Raw genomic sequence first — 17,982 nt, 5'->3', positions numbered from 1 at the left:
CCTGTTGTCCAACCCTCGAGAGGAGAAACTAGAAAAACTAGGGGGGTGGGGTGCGGTGGCTGCTGGGAAATCAGCCTCTGTTTATTTCGGTCTGGCAAGGAAGCGCCGTAAATTGGTACCGCAGGAAAAATGTCCTCCGTCAGTCCAGACCGGGAATTGATCGGCGGTCAGGGCCGAAGTGCGCTCGAGCCGCAGACCGTGTTTGTCATCCTGGACTCGGCTGAAAGTCTCAACGTGCTTCGGTGGGTCACCGTTATTTGTTCCGTTAGCTTTACTTTATCTACTCAGGCACACCCGGAAGTCTTATTGATTGTCAGACCTTATTTAAAATACAAACGATGTCTGTCGTTATCATTTCGGCGCCGAAGTCAAGTATCAAAGGTGAAATAACCTCAACACTGGGGTTTTTATTCTATTCCGGTCTGGCTCAGGACAATGTTAACTTGAAATTGGTTCAGGTGTGGACATATTTAAGATTAGCATACCAAAAAAAAGAATAAAGTACACTGTGTGCTGTAATGGCAAAATAACAGAATCATATCAGCAGTTTGGTGCAAAAATAAGTGTTGAAAATGAAATATCAGGCAATTTAAAACTGGTTAACTGGACTAGCATTAAGTTATGTTTAAATCTTTAATTTCACTCATGGATGGAGTTCATGTTCCAAAAGAACCCCCTGGAATTTAAATGGGTGATGTTATTGCAAAGTGACAGTACAATAATACTTTCATAACGACAGGGTCATAACTACTCTCTGTTTGGACTTAACTGCAATCATAAATACTTAAATGTAAAAAACAAAAAGGCGAATAGAAATGACTGACTAACCCCGAGGGTGCTTGGTGTTCTTCCCCCCCAGGGCCCATTGGCCCAGTCTCTGGCCAAGGAAGAGATTCGTAAACATGGCCATTTTGTTTCATTCATTCATTCATTCATTCATTCATTCATTCATTCATTCATTCATTCATTCATTCATTCATTTGATTCTGAAAAGTGCAATTGATATAGTCACAAAGAGTCAGAAGCCACCTTAGCCGCGGTGATCTTGCTAGCATAACGCAGTCGCGATAGAAACTTATTCCACTTTATGTAATCAGTATTTGTTCTGATTCTGCATGCCAGTCTTATTAGATGGTGAGTCAGGGGCAGATACCGTGCATTTTAAAGATCTCCATTTTTGGTTAATATCATCTTTATTTTTCAACAAATGAAATCTCAACTCAACTCTTCTGTAACATCAAGGATGAAGTTACAATGTCATTGTGAACTTTGCACATAAATATTACTGATTTCTCAAGTCCAGTTAGGTCCCCCCCCACCCGTCACTCTTCTGACAAAGTATACATAACGTCACAAAAAGAAGCCAATACACAACACCCCTCTTGTTCTAAGCACCACAGAAACGCAGGGCTGTATTGTGTGCATATAATCGTCGTCTGCACAGACACAGATAGTTAACAAACTTTATTTTTGAACAAATACTATAATACTAATAATGAACAAATACAAAATATAAAGTTTAATTATATAACCCAAAAGGGAAGTGAAAATAAAGTGGGAAGTGATCATTACTTACTCCCTTTTCTTATACTTTACCTCAATTTTACTATATAATCAATATAGTAATTTGCTGAACCTATTCTTATACATCATCAATCATCTTTACTGTAGAAGACAAAAAATAATTGGAAATAAGTATTAAGTTAATATTCACCATGATCATTTCATGCTAACCTTTTCCCCTTAATGTCAACATTTTGTGTCCGTGCCGAATGTTTAAAAATGTGTGCAATTTTTTTTGGAATGTGCAAAGTATTTTTGTTTTTAACTGCATGCTGCCAATTGAATGTTGACCTGCCAACTCTTTCTAGGTGCCACACAGGCAATACATTCTTTTTAATGACCCAAAAACTATTGCAGCACAGCAAATAACCCCAAAACCTTCTTTCAAAAGACCGAAACACCGTGTCTGAAAGGAAAATTACAAGACCTTTCTCATGATTTCCTACTGTCCCGACACAGCTATGTTTGTTCCATGGAAATTTTGGAGGGCAGAGAGGAGGAGGAGGGGGTCTTTGTGGTGAGATGTAGGAAGTGACTCAGCTGAAACGCACACAGATTTTTGGGGGGTAGGGGGGTGGGGGTCAGGAATGAGGAAGAGGATGGAAAAAAAAAACACTTATTCAAGACAGCAGGCATTCTTACACGTAGACTAGACCATAGTCGTACTGAAGAAACACCGGTCTCATTATTTACTACACAAAAATCTAAATCATGCCTTTGTATCCTGAAATAAATACATATATAATGATATTTGTTGAAAAGGTCATTTGATAGACAAAGCAAGAAAACTAAAACAAGAAGAAAAAAAAAAAGCAATTGTAATTTTTACAAGTAAAGTTTAGGTGAGCAACATAAGTTGTGCAAGGAATTCAACACCGATAAAAAAAAATCTAAACTGCTTGGGGTCTATTTTTTCTAAAAATGATTGATTAAATTATGTATTGTAAGTCAGGTTATAAAGTTGTTTTGTTTTTTTTAAATAATAAAATGGCTCAGAAAAAGAGCACCTTTACCTACAAATGTCTTTTTAAATGTACTTTATTAAATGTTTGGATAATGAACTGTAAATAATATAATTTTAAAAGGAGAATGAAACGGGTGGTTTTTTGGCATGAACCAGGAGGCCTCTGATTGGTCAGTTGTGTCTGCTTGCTCAGAGTGGAGTCTGGCATCGTCGCCGACATTGAGGTGGATACCCTGCTGCCATCAGACTGCGACACCTTCTACCAGATCAAGAGTCAGCCCATCCGCACCAGGTAATACCACCAGCACCTGTGTCTTTGCACAGTGTATATTATTTTCAGCCATTGTAACATTTTTATTATTGACAAACTTTATCATGAACTGTGATAAAGTAATGATTCAATTACGATGTAGTGTACATAAAAAAAATAAGACATTTGTGTCTCTTGATGTCTCCTCAGCACTATAGCCAATGCCTCCGCTTCCTCCTCCTTGTCATCCTCTTCATCTGTGCCGGTGGCCATGTCCTCCAGGTAAGCGTCCGGCTTCTCTCCTAACCCAATAACGGCCCAGTCATGGTCGCTGAGGTCCAATACTAACGCTGCTCTGACCCGCAGGGTCCTGTTGCGTCAGGATCTGATGCGTCAACAGGCTCTTGAGGAGGAACAAAAAGAAGCACAGCAGCAGCTTCTGCGGTTGCCCGCCGGCTCGGTGTCGTCCCCCGTCTGCGTCAGTGCTTCCCCCTGCGCACCTCCAGCTCAGGTTCCAGTAGAGGTGCTCAAGGTACGAGTCAGAGGTTGGGGACTTAGGACTGGCTTTTTATTTTACTATGAAAGGCTTGACTCGACTTGAAGCACATGACTTCTTTAACAACTTGCCTTTCAAGCGGAGCGATACTGTTAATGGTGAGGAGACAAAGGGAAGTCACGTCACTTTAGACTCTTCAGAACAAAACTTAACTGTTCAAGCAGCAAGGTACTTCCTTTCAACCTTAAGCTTCCATGAGTACCAATAGCTTATGCAACAAACACACCAACACGGGGTGAGTGTGACACCTACTAGCTTACCACGCTAACGTTTTACCACAAACTGACGCATTGAAGAAGGCAAGTGGCAGTTAGCCACTTCATCCATGTCATCTAGCTTCTCCCTGTATAAAAGATTCAAGAACTTTGTGTTTTTTTTTTTTCATAGACATGGTATGAGATTCAGGATTCGTGTTTCGTTGCTCTTTGTCCTGAAGCTCGTTCCTCCAAATTCTAAGAAAGAACTGGTTCCCCGTTGGGAGCTCTCAGCTCAACTTTATGTGACTAAAAAGAGGTTTGCTAAGAACCCAGAATGTTGTTATATTTAGATTCAATGATTGTTTTGTTTTACATCAAATAAGAAAATCTTGAAAGGCAACATGCAAGGTTACACTGCACCTTTGTCTTTGAAACAATAAAGACGACTTAAGACAAAACAAATACTGTATCATGACCATAAAAGAACGTGTTACTTCTATGTATTAGCACTTGTACAGCATGCTGACATCCTGGCATCCCTCAGGTGCAAACCCACTTGGAAAACCCTACGCGGTACCACATCCAGCAGGCCCAGAAGCAACAGGTACGCCAGTACCTTTCCTCTGCCGTCAGACCTGCTAGCCGCAACGCTTCTGGACCGTCATCGGGCTCCTCCCTCAACAGCCGGCATGCTGTCAGCAGCCCAAAAGTGGAGGTAATGCAGATGGAGCGTCAATTTAGGTCCACATGACATTGTCACAATTTACCAAATGTTCAAATAAGTAATGGCTGGTTCTCGAAAACCATGGACCAGTTGAATATTCAAATGCCGACCCACTTCGAGAGTCCATATTTATTCCCTTTACAATTAATCAGCACTTTTCACTGCTTATATTTTCACAACCTTTTTTATTTTCTGCAAGGGTGCCAGTCTATGAAAATATATCTGTGTTGGCTAATAGCATGTGGATAAAAAGAGGATGTGTGTGTTTTTCATGTCCAACTTTTATCAGTCATTTGTCTGAGAAATCCACGTCCACACTGTGTCATTCAACACTAAAGGGTCAAATTCCTTTTTGATGGATTCTTTAAGATGGAGGAGACCGTCATTGATGACATCATCAGTTTGGAGTCCAGCCTCAGTGACGACTTCCTGACGCTACTCGACTCGCGGCAGCAGGTTGCCACAACGGTAATGCCGAGCGCCCTGTGCGTGCGTGCGTGCGTGTGTGTGTGACTCCGAGGGTGAAACAAACAAAACAAAAAAAAATGATTAGGTGGCGTTTTCTTGCCTGTATGGTATGCTGCCTCTGCTGCTTACACAGATCTGACTCCTTCCTCTTCCTGGGCACTTGTGCGTGTTTGTGCATGTGTGCATCTGCTAAAAAGGCTGCTGTGGGACGTTTTGGGCTCCTTTTCTTAAGGGTCGTTTCCTCATTTTTTAACAGTCGCTGAAGAGAAAGAGACTGGAGCAGTTTGACTGATTTGCATGTGTGTCTGTGTGTGTGTCTGCGTGCCTTTGTTGGTGTTACGCGATGAGGATTTTAGTTTTCCTGCAGGAACATGATAAGAGGAGACATAAAGCAGAGGTAATGTTTTTGTACTTAAATGTTACAACAAGGAGACAAGCTCTTTTGAATTGTTTCATCTTAGTAGGGATTTTTGTAACTTTCACACACAAAACAAAGAGGCAGAAGTTTATTATTTCAAACATGAAGTTACTTTGCTGTTTGCTGTTGATTTTCTTTAAATAGCATCTAGCATCGCATGTGATTTGAATGGCACATATTATGAAAGCTGTCTTTTTTTTTTTTATGTTTGGAGTTCCTGTTACCTGTCTATTTCTGTAAATGTGTCTGAAGCGTGCTCTGCTGCAAGTCTGCCACACTGTCACTCAACAGTGGAGGTAATTTCCATAATTTCCCAGGCATTTACTTGGCAGCAAATCTGTTGGCAGTTCCAGAGTAAAAAAAACACTTTCAAGCACAAGCCAAAAGCTAAACAGAACAGTAATGTTGGCACGTTAGCATTAGCAAACGGTGTTACTAGTATTACCTACTGATTGTAATGTATAAAAACGATTGACTGAGGTGTCAAAGTAGTGGTTGGGAGTATTTGCATTTGAGCATATCATGTGATCTATTTAATATGTGTCCCACTGAGAATTTTCCTTCTCGCCACTCTACAAGTTGTTCTGCCCTGTCTGCTGTTCGACTTAATTTTCTTGTTAGTAGACACTCAACAGAAGTCACGGTACCCACCTGAGCGGCGTCATCTGTTGGTATTTGATTTTGTGCTTTGATTGGTTGCTCTAGCTGCCGGCGGCGGCGGGAAACATGCCAGACATCTTTGAGGAGAGCGGCGGGAAGGTCACGCCCGTCACAATAAGCAATAGCTGCCCAGCTGACCTGCTCACCGTCAAGAGAGAGCTGAACAGTGGGTTGCTGCGCTTTGGTGTTTCCATTGTTACAACCCTAATATAACAACCCTAACCCGTTCGGGTTTTCAAACGACACATGCCATTCAGTAATGAAATATAGAACAATTATAAAATTGTCTCACTGGTTTTGTATTGTATTTTAATTAATTCAACCTTTTTGTAATACAATATGGTTTCATATCCATCTTGTATGAAATTTGTATTTACAGCAATCAAGCAATATGTTAAATTCACCAACTTTTTATCGTATTTCACAATTTTTTTCTATGATTACTTGTATTTAATCTATTATTCAGAGTAAGTGAATTGCCGAGTTCTTTGACTGTAAATTGGCAAGTACTACATACAGAGCAGGCCATTTGAGGCTACAGTCCTCCAACATTTGGCCATTTCTAATGTTTGAGAGTCTGCAGCTGATTGGTCATGTTAAGATCCTCCCCATTGCTCGACTCGTACAGAGGAAGGCTGTGTTCTTATTCGCTTTGATAAGTCAGCACAACTTCGTACATCCTTCGGCTCAATTTTGAAATTGTCATCACTTCTTACTTCCTGTTCAGTGAACCGTAACATAACAGCTCACTCTCCAAAGTGCAACAAATCACTTCTCATAAGGAAATAATACAAGTAGAAAATATATGTACTTTGTAAAACATTTTCTTTGTTTGAAAAAGAAAATGAACAACACGATTTTTATATGAACATGATGGCTTTTCAGATGGCGAGACGAAAGCGCTGATGAAGGAACGACAGAAGAAAGACAATCACAACCTGAGTGAGTTCCTAATTTAAACCATACATGTCATTGACAACCTAAACCACGTGAACCGGATAATCAGAGCTGCTCTTTGTTTTTCAGTTGAGAGACGACGACGCTTCAACATCAACGACCGCATCAAAGAATTGGGTGCGCTCGTTCCCAAGACCCCCGACCCGTCAGTAATCACGTCCACCCTCTCGTTGGTCATCGTTCATTAAGACTTGAGTGCTAACGAGGCCTTGTGATTGGACAGGGACGCCAGGTGGAACAAAGGAAGCATCCTGAAGGCTTCGGTGGATTACATCCGAAGACTTCAGAAGGAACAACAACGAGCACGTGACATGGAAGAAAGACACAAGAGACTGGAACACACCAACAGAACTCTGATGCTGCGCATACAGGTCAGTGGCACTCACTTGTCAATCACAAACTTTCCCCTACCAACCTATTTAAACACCATGTCATCTGTGCCTAACCCTAACCTTTCACAATTTCCTTATTTTCAGGAGTTGGAGCTTCAGGCAAGCCTCCACGGTGTTCCTTTTTCCTGTGGTGATGGCACCCCGACCGACCCGCAGGCCTTCCTGTCTTCTGTGACGCCATTGTCGGACACGCTGAGCTTGGCAGAGTTGAACGAGCTGAAGGGGAGTGGCGATGACACTTTCTCCTCTGACTTGATGAACGATGCGGGGCTGGCAACGCTGGATGACTTTGGAGACATCTTGATGGAGGATGGCGGTCTTATGTCACCTGCGGCCGGTGCCGACCCCATGTTGTCATGTGGGGCATCTCGTTGCAGCAGCAGGGGAAGCAGCATGGACGATGACCTCTGACCATTTCATCTGACACCGTGGTAACCATGCCAGCATCCCTCTTACATGGTATTTGTAACCTCATCATCTCCCATACGTCATGGTAACCACAGCATTCTCTATCACCATGGTAACCACATCAGTCTCCTCTGCCACCAAAGTAAGCAAGCCATCCCTTCTCTCACCATGCAAACATGTCACCACACATTTTTCACCATGGTAACACGACAGTCCACCTGTCACCATGGTAACCATGCCATCACTACAATAGTGGTTCTTAACCTTGTTGAAAGTACCAAACCCCACCAGTTTCATATGCGTATAGTAATTTTTTTTCAAATTCAAGACATAGATGCTTTTTACCGGTGCACAAAGTAAGCCGTGCATGTACGACAGTTTGTTCAAAGAACAAAACCAACACAATGCATGAACTCAAATTACATACCTGCAAATCAGTGAGACTTCTGCTGTTGCCTTTGCGAGACCAGTTCAGATATGTGTCATCACGAATTTACACGACATTCAGGTGTGTTTGGACCTCCGCAGTGGAGGCTCTGCTCAACCCCTTAGACCAACTCGCCGAACACCTAGGGTTCAATCGAACCCAGGTTAAGAACCACGGATCTATAACCATGGTAACCACATCAACCCCTTGTCATCATGGTAACCACACCAACCTCTGTCATCATGATAACCATACTATAAATTTTGATCACCACGGTAACCATGTCATTACCACTCTGTGCCCTTGGTAATGATATTATCACTTGTACTGGTCCTAACAACACACTCACTCTGCCGCCATGGTAATCATGCTATTCTTGCTCTCTTTCAACTTGGTAACCATGTCATCACCCTCTTGTCACCATGATCGCCATGCTATCACCCGCTGTCTCCACAATAATCTTGTCATTCTATCAACTTTGCATCTATACTTTTTCTCCTTGGTTACCATGGTAACCACGCCATCATCTCTCGCTCGGTCTCTCTCTTTGTCTCACTTATCAGATCCTACTTGGAGGTCAGTGCCATATGAAATTGAAAAATGTTTTTTTTATATATATATATATATAAAATTGGATATATAATTTTTTAAAATAATTTTCTAATTAGTGGACTTCCGTGGGCATATGTGAAAATGAATGTTGGACGTGTTAAATTTTCTGATTGACAGGCACTCAGTCCAAGAATGTAGCCAATCTGAGAATGCAACTCCAAATAGTTCTTGTGTTACTCAGTTGATTTGTTTTGTTTTTCTTTACCATTCTGTCGATGGTACAAGCGTTTTGAGGACCAAATGCCCACATTTGTGTTGTCACATTTTAGGTGTGTACTCTGCTCATTATAGTAGGCAACCATCAGCAGTTAGTTGCCAGAGAGAAACCCGTGTTAGCATGTGCTAATGCTATCCAGCTGCTAACAAACAGGTCCATTAGCATTGCCCCGTTGAGCGGTTAGAACGATTTGTGAATATTTTTTGTTTGTTGTTTTCTTTTTAATACTGAAAATGATCTGCTTACTCGAGCAACAGACGCTTTGCTGTCTGGATCATAAAGGGAGTCGTCTTTATTGTTGTTTACAATCTTGTAGCATTGTATCATGTCTATATATAGAAACTTTATATAGAAATAAAATGAGAAAACTAGTCTTTTTTTTTTCGACTCATTGAAGCCCGTGAAATACACTCATAGTTCCTTGTGTGGATCTACGACATGCCATGAATTGGGGGAAAAAAATAGGAGAAAAACAAGAAATTTTAGACCCACAGAGGTTACATAATTTAAAATGGTTTTAGATCTTTTCTCTAGATTTCGCAATAACGAGGTAAATTCACCACAAGAACATGCTTGTGCATGAATATGCGCGCAAGTCTTTGATGTTGGCTGTCCTGGGTCAAAGGTTAGCTCCATCAGCTCACGTTGTCTTTTCAGTTACTTTCCTGTTTCCTGTTTGGATGTTTCATAAATGGACAACCACAGTCACACTTCCCTGTTCAGGCCGGCTCGTTCCTCCTGAGATGTCAATCACGCTGAATTGACTTGGGATTCTGCAAAACTTGCACAATTAGTCACACGTTTGACAGGTGGATAAGTGTGTGTAATTGCTACTTAATGAATTGTTCTGTAGTCTCTGTTAGGAGATGTCACATGACTTACAGACTCAAAGTGTTCCCAATGTCAAACATTGAGGAAACAAGACTCCATTGTGAAATTTGGGAGTGACATCTCTTTGAGGCTTCTAATTGGTCAGTCTAAGAAGGGAAACATATGGCGCAACACTCCAAACACATCTCCAAACAGTCTGCCGAGCTGCAGCACTCCTCCAGTATTCCACAATCCAACGGTTCCACACAAGCCTTGTCCCAGCAACAGCAGCAGCAGCAGCACCAAAAGCAGGTGTCAATGAATCCGCTGCAGCCGGACAGGCCCCCTCCGCAAGTCATGCACTTCTCCATTGCCCCACACATGGATTGAAAGTCGCAGAAGAGACAGGCCAGCAGGCAGTGGACGCAACAGTCTGTGGAGGAGTATGCAGTCAATGTGTGTTTTCATGTGCACCCATGCCCGTCCGGCAGAGATAAGGTTCATGTTGAAGGTGTCCCGCTGATAAATGGGTGTGTGTTGATCTTTCAACTTCCTGTCAGTTACATCCCCCAATAATGTAGAAAACACACATTTTTGACTAACATCCATTGTTGTCATTAGTATTAAATATCATTTTGTTAATTCTTGAAATGAGGATATAGCGGGTAAAAAAAAAAAATAGAAAATTCAATTATACATATTCTCACTGCCAGCTTTTTCTCTTTATATTAGTCATAGGAGCTACCATATTTCTACATGAAAAAAAAAGACTTTTAATAATGAATAATTTTTATTTAAAGCACTCAGCGGCATGGTGGTCGACTGGTTAACACGCCTGCCTCTCAGAGGTCATGGGTTTGATTTTGGGCTCCAACCTTCCTGTGTTTAGGTTACATGTTCTCCCCGTGCCTGCGTGGATTTCATCCTCCCACATTCCAAAAACATGCATGATAGGGGAACTCCATCCATCCATCTGTACTACTTATCCCCACAGGGGTCACGGGTGTGCTGGAGCCTATCCCAGCAGTCATTTGGCAGTAGACGGGGAACACCCTGAACGGGTTGTCAGCCAATCGCAGGGCACACAGTGACGAACAAGCAATTGTATTTGCGACATGCCAATGGGAAATTTGGAGTGCTTAATCGGCCTACGAAGCAGGTTTTTGCGATGTGGGAGGAAACCGGAGTACCTGGGGAAACCCAGGCACGGGGAGAACATGAAAACTCTACACAGGGAGGGTCGGAGTTGGAATTGAACCTGCAACCGCTGAACTGTGAGGCAGGCGTGCTAACAAGCTGATAGGTGAACTGAACTAAATTATGTTTAGGTGTAATTTTGAGTGTGAATGGTTAATTGTATGTGTGATTGTTGTACCCCGCCTGCCTACTGCCCAAAGTCTGTGATTTGGACGGACAGGTAGATGGATGCTATAACACTCACCGTCTCTTGCCGTTTCTTCGATGAGAGTGCTATTTGTTTTGTAGGAGCTGTGGCTTTTACTGGAGGAGAGATGTTTCTGATTGGTGGGAGCCAAAGGTGGGGGAGTAGCCCGTGGCAATTTGGCTACTCCTAAATTGACATTGTTGATGACATCACAGTGGGGCATATTTATTTGGACATCCACTTCCGTATGAGTTTCCAGAGAGCCATCCTGGCCTGCACGTGTTGAGAGGTGAAGTCAATGAGTTAGTAAGATGACCTTAGCGTTGTTAACTATTCTTCATATGCATTTGTTGCTACATGTCTGCGGTCACCTCACCTGCACATTGGAGCAGGGATGGTTTGCAGGCTGTCGGCTGGCTGGAGATGCACCCTGACTGGTCGGAATCCACAGTAGCGTCGCAGTGCGACGTCATCACGTCCATCCTGGCCAATGAGAGACAAAGAATACGCTGAATTGATTAGTTTTAGCAAGATTCATTTTACTAAACTGAATAAGACAATCAGAAAGTCAGGAGAAATTACTCAATGTGAAAACTTTATACCGCCGTCTGTTGGACAGTGTAACTCCAGAACGTTCACCTTTTCGAAAATGTTTAATATCAGAAAGAAATGCTGGTAACACTGTGCTATCTTAACATTGCAGCTCTGCTTACCTTTTGGCTTTAACATGATGTAAGTTTCACCCACCACATGTTTGTTCTGTTAATTAACCCCACTACGGTGTCACAATTGTGATGGCAAAATTCAGAAGCACTCACTCGGATTAGTAAATAGATAAAGGCAGGAACGGAAAGACTTGTTTAATTTCTGACAAATGCAGCCACTCCAGACTCTCAATTACTATTTGTTGGCAAATATTCCAAAAATAACTTTTATATAGTATTGTCTTTATAAACACTTCTTTATTTTTACGTTCAGATAACTTTTAAATTAGCAGGTCTTAAGCACTGTAAAACACTACACAACTCCATGCATAATAATAATAATAAGCGGTGAGTAAATTAAATTAGCTCGTTAAAGGATGTCCAATATATTTGCCTGAAAACCAACCTTCAGCCTCTGCACGCTGCTTTGCCCTCTTTCAAGGCGTGTGCGCGTTTGTGTCCGGCACTGGATCAACTTTGGATGGGTGGTCGTGTGCGTGCGTATCGGGTGTAAACGCCCACCTCACCAACCTCTTGGTTGTGCACACGAAATGCGGTTGAGGTGAAAAAATTACGCTTCTATTATGGTTTTGTTAATGTGGACAATTGAACTGCACAATTAGAAACAATCATGGCAGCGTAATTCAGGGATGGACTCAAGGGTGACTTTAATAATGCTACCTATATCTTTTCTTTAATAATTAAATATTGACATATTTTTTTGATCGGGGACAAATGTTCTACTGTTCAAAACAGAAATAAAACAGTTTAAAAAATAATTCAAAAATTGTATATACATATGAAGGATTTCAGTTTTAAACGAGTGCATAAAGCCCATTTTAGTTGTATTTATTTGTGTGACCTGCAGATGTCGCTGCCACTCTGCTACAGCAACAAAAAGAAAAAAAGAAGAAAACGCGGACGAAGATGCTACGACCAACTGATGCTGTGAAGAAAGGAGGATGAAATCGGACTAAGCGAAGACTGCTGATGGAATTTGGTGACTAAAACGTACCATTTTGCTTCTAACCAAGTAATGGTGAGTCTTGTAAGGGAGAAGTCGAATGAAAAACTACGACGCATAGGCGGCCGCTACTCGTATGTTTTGGGGCTTCATTCTTCTTCGTGCACGTTATTGTTTGTTCGTCCGTTCGTTCTTCTGTTGCCATCTTCTCAGAGGTTGCAAAAGTAGAACTTGAAGTATGTACAGATACTTGTGGAAAATACAGGCTTCTTATAATTGAGCACCGATTCAACCAATCTGTATAAAAGCATAAAACTCTGACATTTTTTAAGAAGAAGAAAATAATAGGCCTGTAAAACTCTTTGTAGTTAAGGTGTCACACAAAGCCCAAGATGTCAACCAGTCAAATTACAGGATAATTCATATCAATAATAATAAGTTGGTGGTTTTCCCTTTGCTCTAATACAGGTGTTTTCAACTGGTTTTGTCTATTATAATCAAGAAGCAACTCGTTGGCCACTGTTTTGTACGGAAAATGTATTTTATTTTGCACCGAAGGAGGACATACATATACAGTAACTACTGTATGCAACTTTATTCTTTATAAATTTTAATTTGATTTAATCAGAGGTTGTTTTCCAAAATCGTGCTAAGAAAAACTGTTAAGAAGTGCTAAGAAGTTGTGTATCTGTCTTTAAGGCGGGAGAAGCGTCAGATCTTCATCCTGATGAGGATGATAAAGGGGATGTTACCGTGAAAATGCCAAAGGGGCCCGTCTACTGTGTCTGCAGAAGACCTGATATCAACTGCTTCATGATGTAATCCACTCAATCTACACCCTAAAAATGATTCACACATGCATTACATCAACACCTACAGAACACATGTAACATCTATATCATACATGTATCAGCTGTAGCACCCGTATCTGTGGAATAAATCAACACATGATGCTCGCTGCTGTCTTTATTGCAGGTGCACAATTACATTTAATAAGCACTGTACAGTATGCCTACCAAAAACATTGTCGTCCAATCAGTGGCTGCGACGGCTGTGCAGAGTGGTTCCATGGTGGCTGTGTGGGCGTGTCCGAGAAAGCGGCCAAAGCCATCCGAGTGTGGTTCTGTCCATCTTGTCGAGGTGACTTGTCTTTTTGGACTTTGTCAATCCCAAAACACAAATATAACACGACACACATCAAATATTGTGGTTAGGAGTACATGTGGAATGTTAACTATTGTCCATTTCAGACGGTGACCCGTCTCTGGAGATTAAGTATCGTCAGAAGAAGACAAAGATGTCTGAGACCGAGGAGGATGGGAGCTCACCCTTTCAGTCCATGAGCGACAGCAGGCGTAGCTCACAAGTGGGTCGGCAAGCAAGAACAAAGCACGTCATGGCGCTGAAAAAAGTTCATTATTGCTTTTTCTGTCCCGCCTCTTATCTAGCAAATCAAACGGTCTGCTCGCATGTGCGGTGAGTGTGAGGCCTGTTTGAGGACACAAGACTGCGCCACTTGCGATTTTTGCAAAGACATGAAGAAGTTTGGAGGACCTAACAAGATACGCCAGAAGTGTCGACTGAGACAGTGCCAGTTCCGTGCACGGGTGAGTGTTCCCAACGTTGACCCGGTGATTGCAGTTGTCATATGTAGCACACATTTAACACCTGTTCAACAAATGTTCACACCTGTAGCACACGGGTAACACTTGCGACAGACATGTAACACCTGTGGCACACATGTAACAACTCATGGAACACCTGTATCTCATGCAGCACATGCATTCACACCAGTAGCAAGCATAAAACACATGCAGCACACAGCGCTAGCACACATGCAACACCTGTAGCAGCCTTGGGTCTGTGGTGAGCGAAATAAATTGAGTTTTTTGCATAAGATGTGGCATGTTCCTGGTGTGGAGCAGAAGATGCTTCGCAACAAAGAAGAGGAGATGAATCGACGCAATGCAAAGAGGCGACGGGACCGCCACAGGAAACACGGCGGGGATCTTACAGAGGAGGACGAGGAGGAAGATGTGTTTAGTGAAAGTGAGATGGAGCTCTACCAGCAGTACAAAGCTGCTGGATTCAGCGACCTGGTCAGTGAATGATTCAGGGCCCCTCGGTTTCTATTGGCGCTTCCAATGACAAGTCTTTCTGTTGCAGCTGTGGCACAGTGGAGAGGAGGAGGAGGAAGAGGAAGAGGAGGAGTCACTCAGAAAGAAGGCGGTGAAGGTGAAACACGTGAAGAGACGAGAGAAGAAACCAGAGAAGAAGGTGAGTCCCGTTGTCCTACACAAAACACCACTTGTAGCACATGCACTTAGCACACACGAATGAAGTATTTGTAACACTTGTAGCGCACATGTTCATACCTGTAGCACGCATTCAATGTCTGTCGTACATCTAGCATATACATAGAACACCTGTAGCATATATGTAATACTGCTTACATGTCCAAAGAATTCACGCCGGTATGGCTCGTAACTGATTATGTCTTTGTCCACAGAAATCACTCTCCGCTCCCAAAGAGGAGGTGCGGCGTCACAAGGCAAAGCAGCGACACAGGGGACGCGTGCGACACAGTGAAAGAGGAGGAGGTGGAGGAGGTGGAGGAGGAGGAGAGGCTGACGCAAAGGAGCTCGGCAGTACTCTGCGCCAGTGTCTCGGGCCAGGCTGCGTCCAACCGGCAAGGACCGCCTCCAAGTACTGCTCGGACAATTGTGGCATGAAGCTCGCGGCCAAGTGAGTCGCACCTCAAATGCACCTGTGGGTTACACACTTGTGACTTGTTCCACCTCACTCATACACATGCTAGTACCTGTATACCCCTTTCCACGCCATTACATTCCAACGAGTCACCATGAAGCACTAACGTGACATTTGGTGTGCACAGCCGCATCTATGAAATCGTCCCTCAGAGAATCCAGCAATGGCAGCAAAGCCCCTGCGTTGCCGAAGAGATGGGGCGGAGACAGTTGGAGCGAATCAGGAAGGAGCAGCAGGCCACCAGGCTGCGCCTCACTCTGATGGAAAAGCGCTTCCACGAGCTGGAAGGCATCATTGCTAACTCGAAACTTAACCAGGTGCAACATGACGAAGAGGTACACAAAATATTATTCTTTTATAAAATATAAACAGAAAAAGCCATTTAGTAGAAATTGTGTGGGAAAAGTATACATTTCAGAAGGGCAAAAAATGTGGTGGACCAATAATAGAATGTTCTTTTTGGTACGGAAAAGCTTTTGAATGAATACAAGCTGTCACACTTGTTTGTGTGTGCAAAGGCCAACGAAGGCGATGGCGATGACACAGACCTTCAAATTTTCTGCGTGTCCTGCAGCCATCCAGTCAACCCCAAGGTAGCACTTAGACACATGGAGAGGTGTTACGCAAAGGTCAGTAAAGGTCAGCCTGTCTCCGACTTTGTCAATTTCACCATCTCTGACCATGACTTACCTTTGTCCTAATAGTACGAAAGTCAGACTTCCTTTGGATCCATGTACCCTACGCGGATTGAAGGGTGAGCGCAACCACCTTCTTTCCACATGCTCATGCCTGTCTCAGTTATCACACATTTTAAGAAGCCAAATTATGCAAAATCAAATTTTTTTTTACCTTTTCGCCATGTTCAAATGTAAAAATTAATATGGCATTTTTCATGTCTGGCACAGAGCTACGCGTCTGTTCTGCGACGTCTATAATCCTCACAGCAAGACCTACTGCAAGCGACTGCAGGTGTTATGTCCGGAACATTCCAGAGATCCAAAGGTTTGTTTTGCTTCTTTGTCTTTCAAGTGGCTGGGACTAGACTTGTAGTTCTCAGGCTGTTCGTTAGGATGGCATCAAGGCTGGGCGATAAAAGCTTATTGGTTTATGTGCTCATATATTTTTCCCCAAAAGTCCATCAATCTTTGGAAAATGTAAATAACAATGACAATATTCAAAAGGAGTTTTGCTTTTTGTCTGCTACTGTTTGTGCGTGTCATCCAGGTGGCAGTAGATGAGGTGTGCGGCTGTCCTCTAGTCAAAGACGTCTTTGAACCCACCGGCGAGTTCTGTCGGGTCTCCAAGAGAAAGTGCAACAAACACTACTGCTGGGAGAAGCTCCGGCGTGCCGAGGTGGACCTGGAGAGAGTCCGAGTGGTATGTAAAGCTCCTCATTAGGGTTCTCGGTGTGACTCATGGCGGAAACGATTGAAGTGTTCAAACCACCTATGTGTAATTTTATGGGCCAGACGGGGAGGTTGAAAAAGTATAAATGTATAAATGTGATCATACATTTAGCAAAAAAGGGAAAATGAGTGGTGTAAAACAAACATGAGGGAAACTCTTGAGTTTTACATTTTAAAAAGGGAGGTAGACTCTATGAGCCTTACCTAGCCGGGAACAGGTTTTTCTCACTGAACCCCGGGTTTCTCTCTGTCTTTCCTCCCTTTGATAGTGATCCCATGGATGAAGGTGCAGGAGTACTGTGCCAAAAATGAAATATTCTTTGGGAGATGGCCACAGCTGCTTAGTATTTGCCCTTCAATGAAAAACCTAATCAAAATGAGATGCCCCCATGAAGTTATGCTGAGGTCTTACTGTCCTGTTTGAACAATCCTTTAATATTTCAGCTTCAGCTGTTGCCAAGTGCGCTTCTCCCCCATGGGATTGCATCGAAATGAAATAAATGAATAGGCTTCCATTCAAGCGGTTTTCCCTCTTTTATGCAGTATTATTGTGATTGCAAATCAGATGTTCTGAACTAGGACAGTGTATGTACAGAGCGTGAGTACCTTTAGCGCCTCTGCTTACGCCATTTATTTGTCGCCAGTGGTACAAACTGGACGAGCTGTTTGAGCAGGAGAGGAACCTGCGGGCCGCCATGACCAACCGTGCGGGTTTGCTGGCTCTCATGCTCCATCAAACTATCCAGCATGACCCGGTAACCACCGACCTGCGCTCTGCCAAAGACCGCTAGAGACACAGCTTTTGTCATCGCCGGCACACTACAAAGAACTCCTCAGAACATTGTTCATTTTAAAGTACATCAAATACAATTTGGAAGGTTTAAATGCTTTCGTTTTACCACAATGTTGTTTTATATTGGTGTGATAATGCATTACTTTTATATTTTTATATTTTCATTCTTTTATTGTTTCTTTCTTTGTTGTTCTGCATGTGGTTTGTTAAGGCTGCAAAAGGGGTGGAAAATATGTGGTTCATTTCAATGGGAAATTAAGCAAGCCAAGATTTTATTTTGTCATAAACAGACATCATTGAGAATACGATTAAAAAGCAAGACATTGCAAAAGATTTATT

General features: G+C 42.6%; 3 protein-coding genes across 6 annotated transcripts; 2 read left to right on the top strand and 1 right to left on the bottom strand.

The window, feature by feature from the left end:
- Positions 1-56: 56 nt before the first annotated feature.
- tfe3a (transcription factor binding to IGHM enhancer 3a) lies at positions 57-9,184 on the top strand. The gene is made up of 11 exons (XM_085908419.1): positions 57-242; positions 2,721-2,819; positions 2,988-3,059; positions 3,144-3,309; positions 4,075-4,245; positions 4,624-4,722; positions 5,846-5,966; positions 6,686-6,742; positions 6,827-6,902; positions 6,981-7,128; positions 7,234-9,184. Exons 1-11 carry the CDS (start codon positions 130-132, stop codon positions 7,558-7,560), a joined length of 1,449 nt encoding a protein of 482 aa, XP_085764545.1. The 5' UTR covers positions 57-129; the 3' UTR covers positions 7,561-9,184.
- LOC147062277 (myoD family inhibitor) lies at positions 8,549-12,172 on the bottom strand. Its single transcript, XM_085908443.1, has 4 exons — positions 12,118-12,172; positions 11,384-11,490; positions 11,065-11,280; positions 8,549-10,056 (listed from the first exon to the last, which is right to left on the bottom strand). Exons 2-4 carry the CDS (start codon positions 11,487-11,489, stop codon positions 9,791-9,793), a joined length of 588 nt encoding a protein of 195 aa, XP_085764569.1. The 5' UTR covers position 11,490; positions 12,118-12,172; the 3' UTR covers positions 8,549-9,790.
- cxxc1a (CXXC finger protein 1a) lies at positions 9,538-17,974 on the top strand. 4 transcript variants are annotated; one of them, XM_085908375.1, is made up of 15 exons: positions 9,538-11,296; positions 12,580-12,750; positions 13,375-13,493; positions 13,715-13,815; positions 13,926-14,041; positions 14,124-14,282; positions 14,574-14,774; positions 14,842-14,952; positions 15,185-15,420; positions 15,572-15,779; positions 15,963-16,073; positions 16,149-16,198; positions 16,350-16,446; positions 16,669-16,821; positions 17,495-17,974. In XM_085908375.1, the coding sequence occupies exons 2-15, from the start codon at positions 12,748-12,750 to the stop codon at positions 17,639-17,641; spliced, it is 1,812 nt and encodes a 603-aa protein (XP_085764501.1). In that variant the 5' UTR covers positions 9,538-11,296; positions 12,580-12,747; the 3' UTR covers positions 17,642-17,974. The 4 variants fall into 4 exon arrangements, with proteins under 4 accessions (XP_085764501.1, XP_085764530.1, XP_085764521.1 ...); XM_085908404.1 differs by lacking the exon at positions 17,495-17,974 and adding an exon at positions 17,120-17,473; XM_085908395.1 differs by having other exon boundaries at positions 9,542-11,296; positions 14,601-14,774.
- The last annotated feature ends 8 nt before the right edge of the window (positions 17,975-17,982 follow it).

Source organism: Syngnathus leptorhynchus, chromosome 1 (genome assembly GCF_054491065.1).
Source record: "Syngnathus leptorhynchus isolate UIUO chromosome 1, UIUO_Slep, whole genome shotgun sequence".
Lineage (NCBI taxonomy): Eukaryota > Metazoa > Chordata > Actinopteri > Syngnathiformes > Syngnathidae > Syngnathus > Syngnathus leptorhynchus.
Note: the sequence above shows the minus strand (reverse complement) of the source record. Positions and strands in the feature narration are given on the sequence as shown.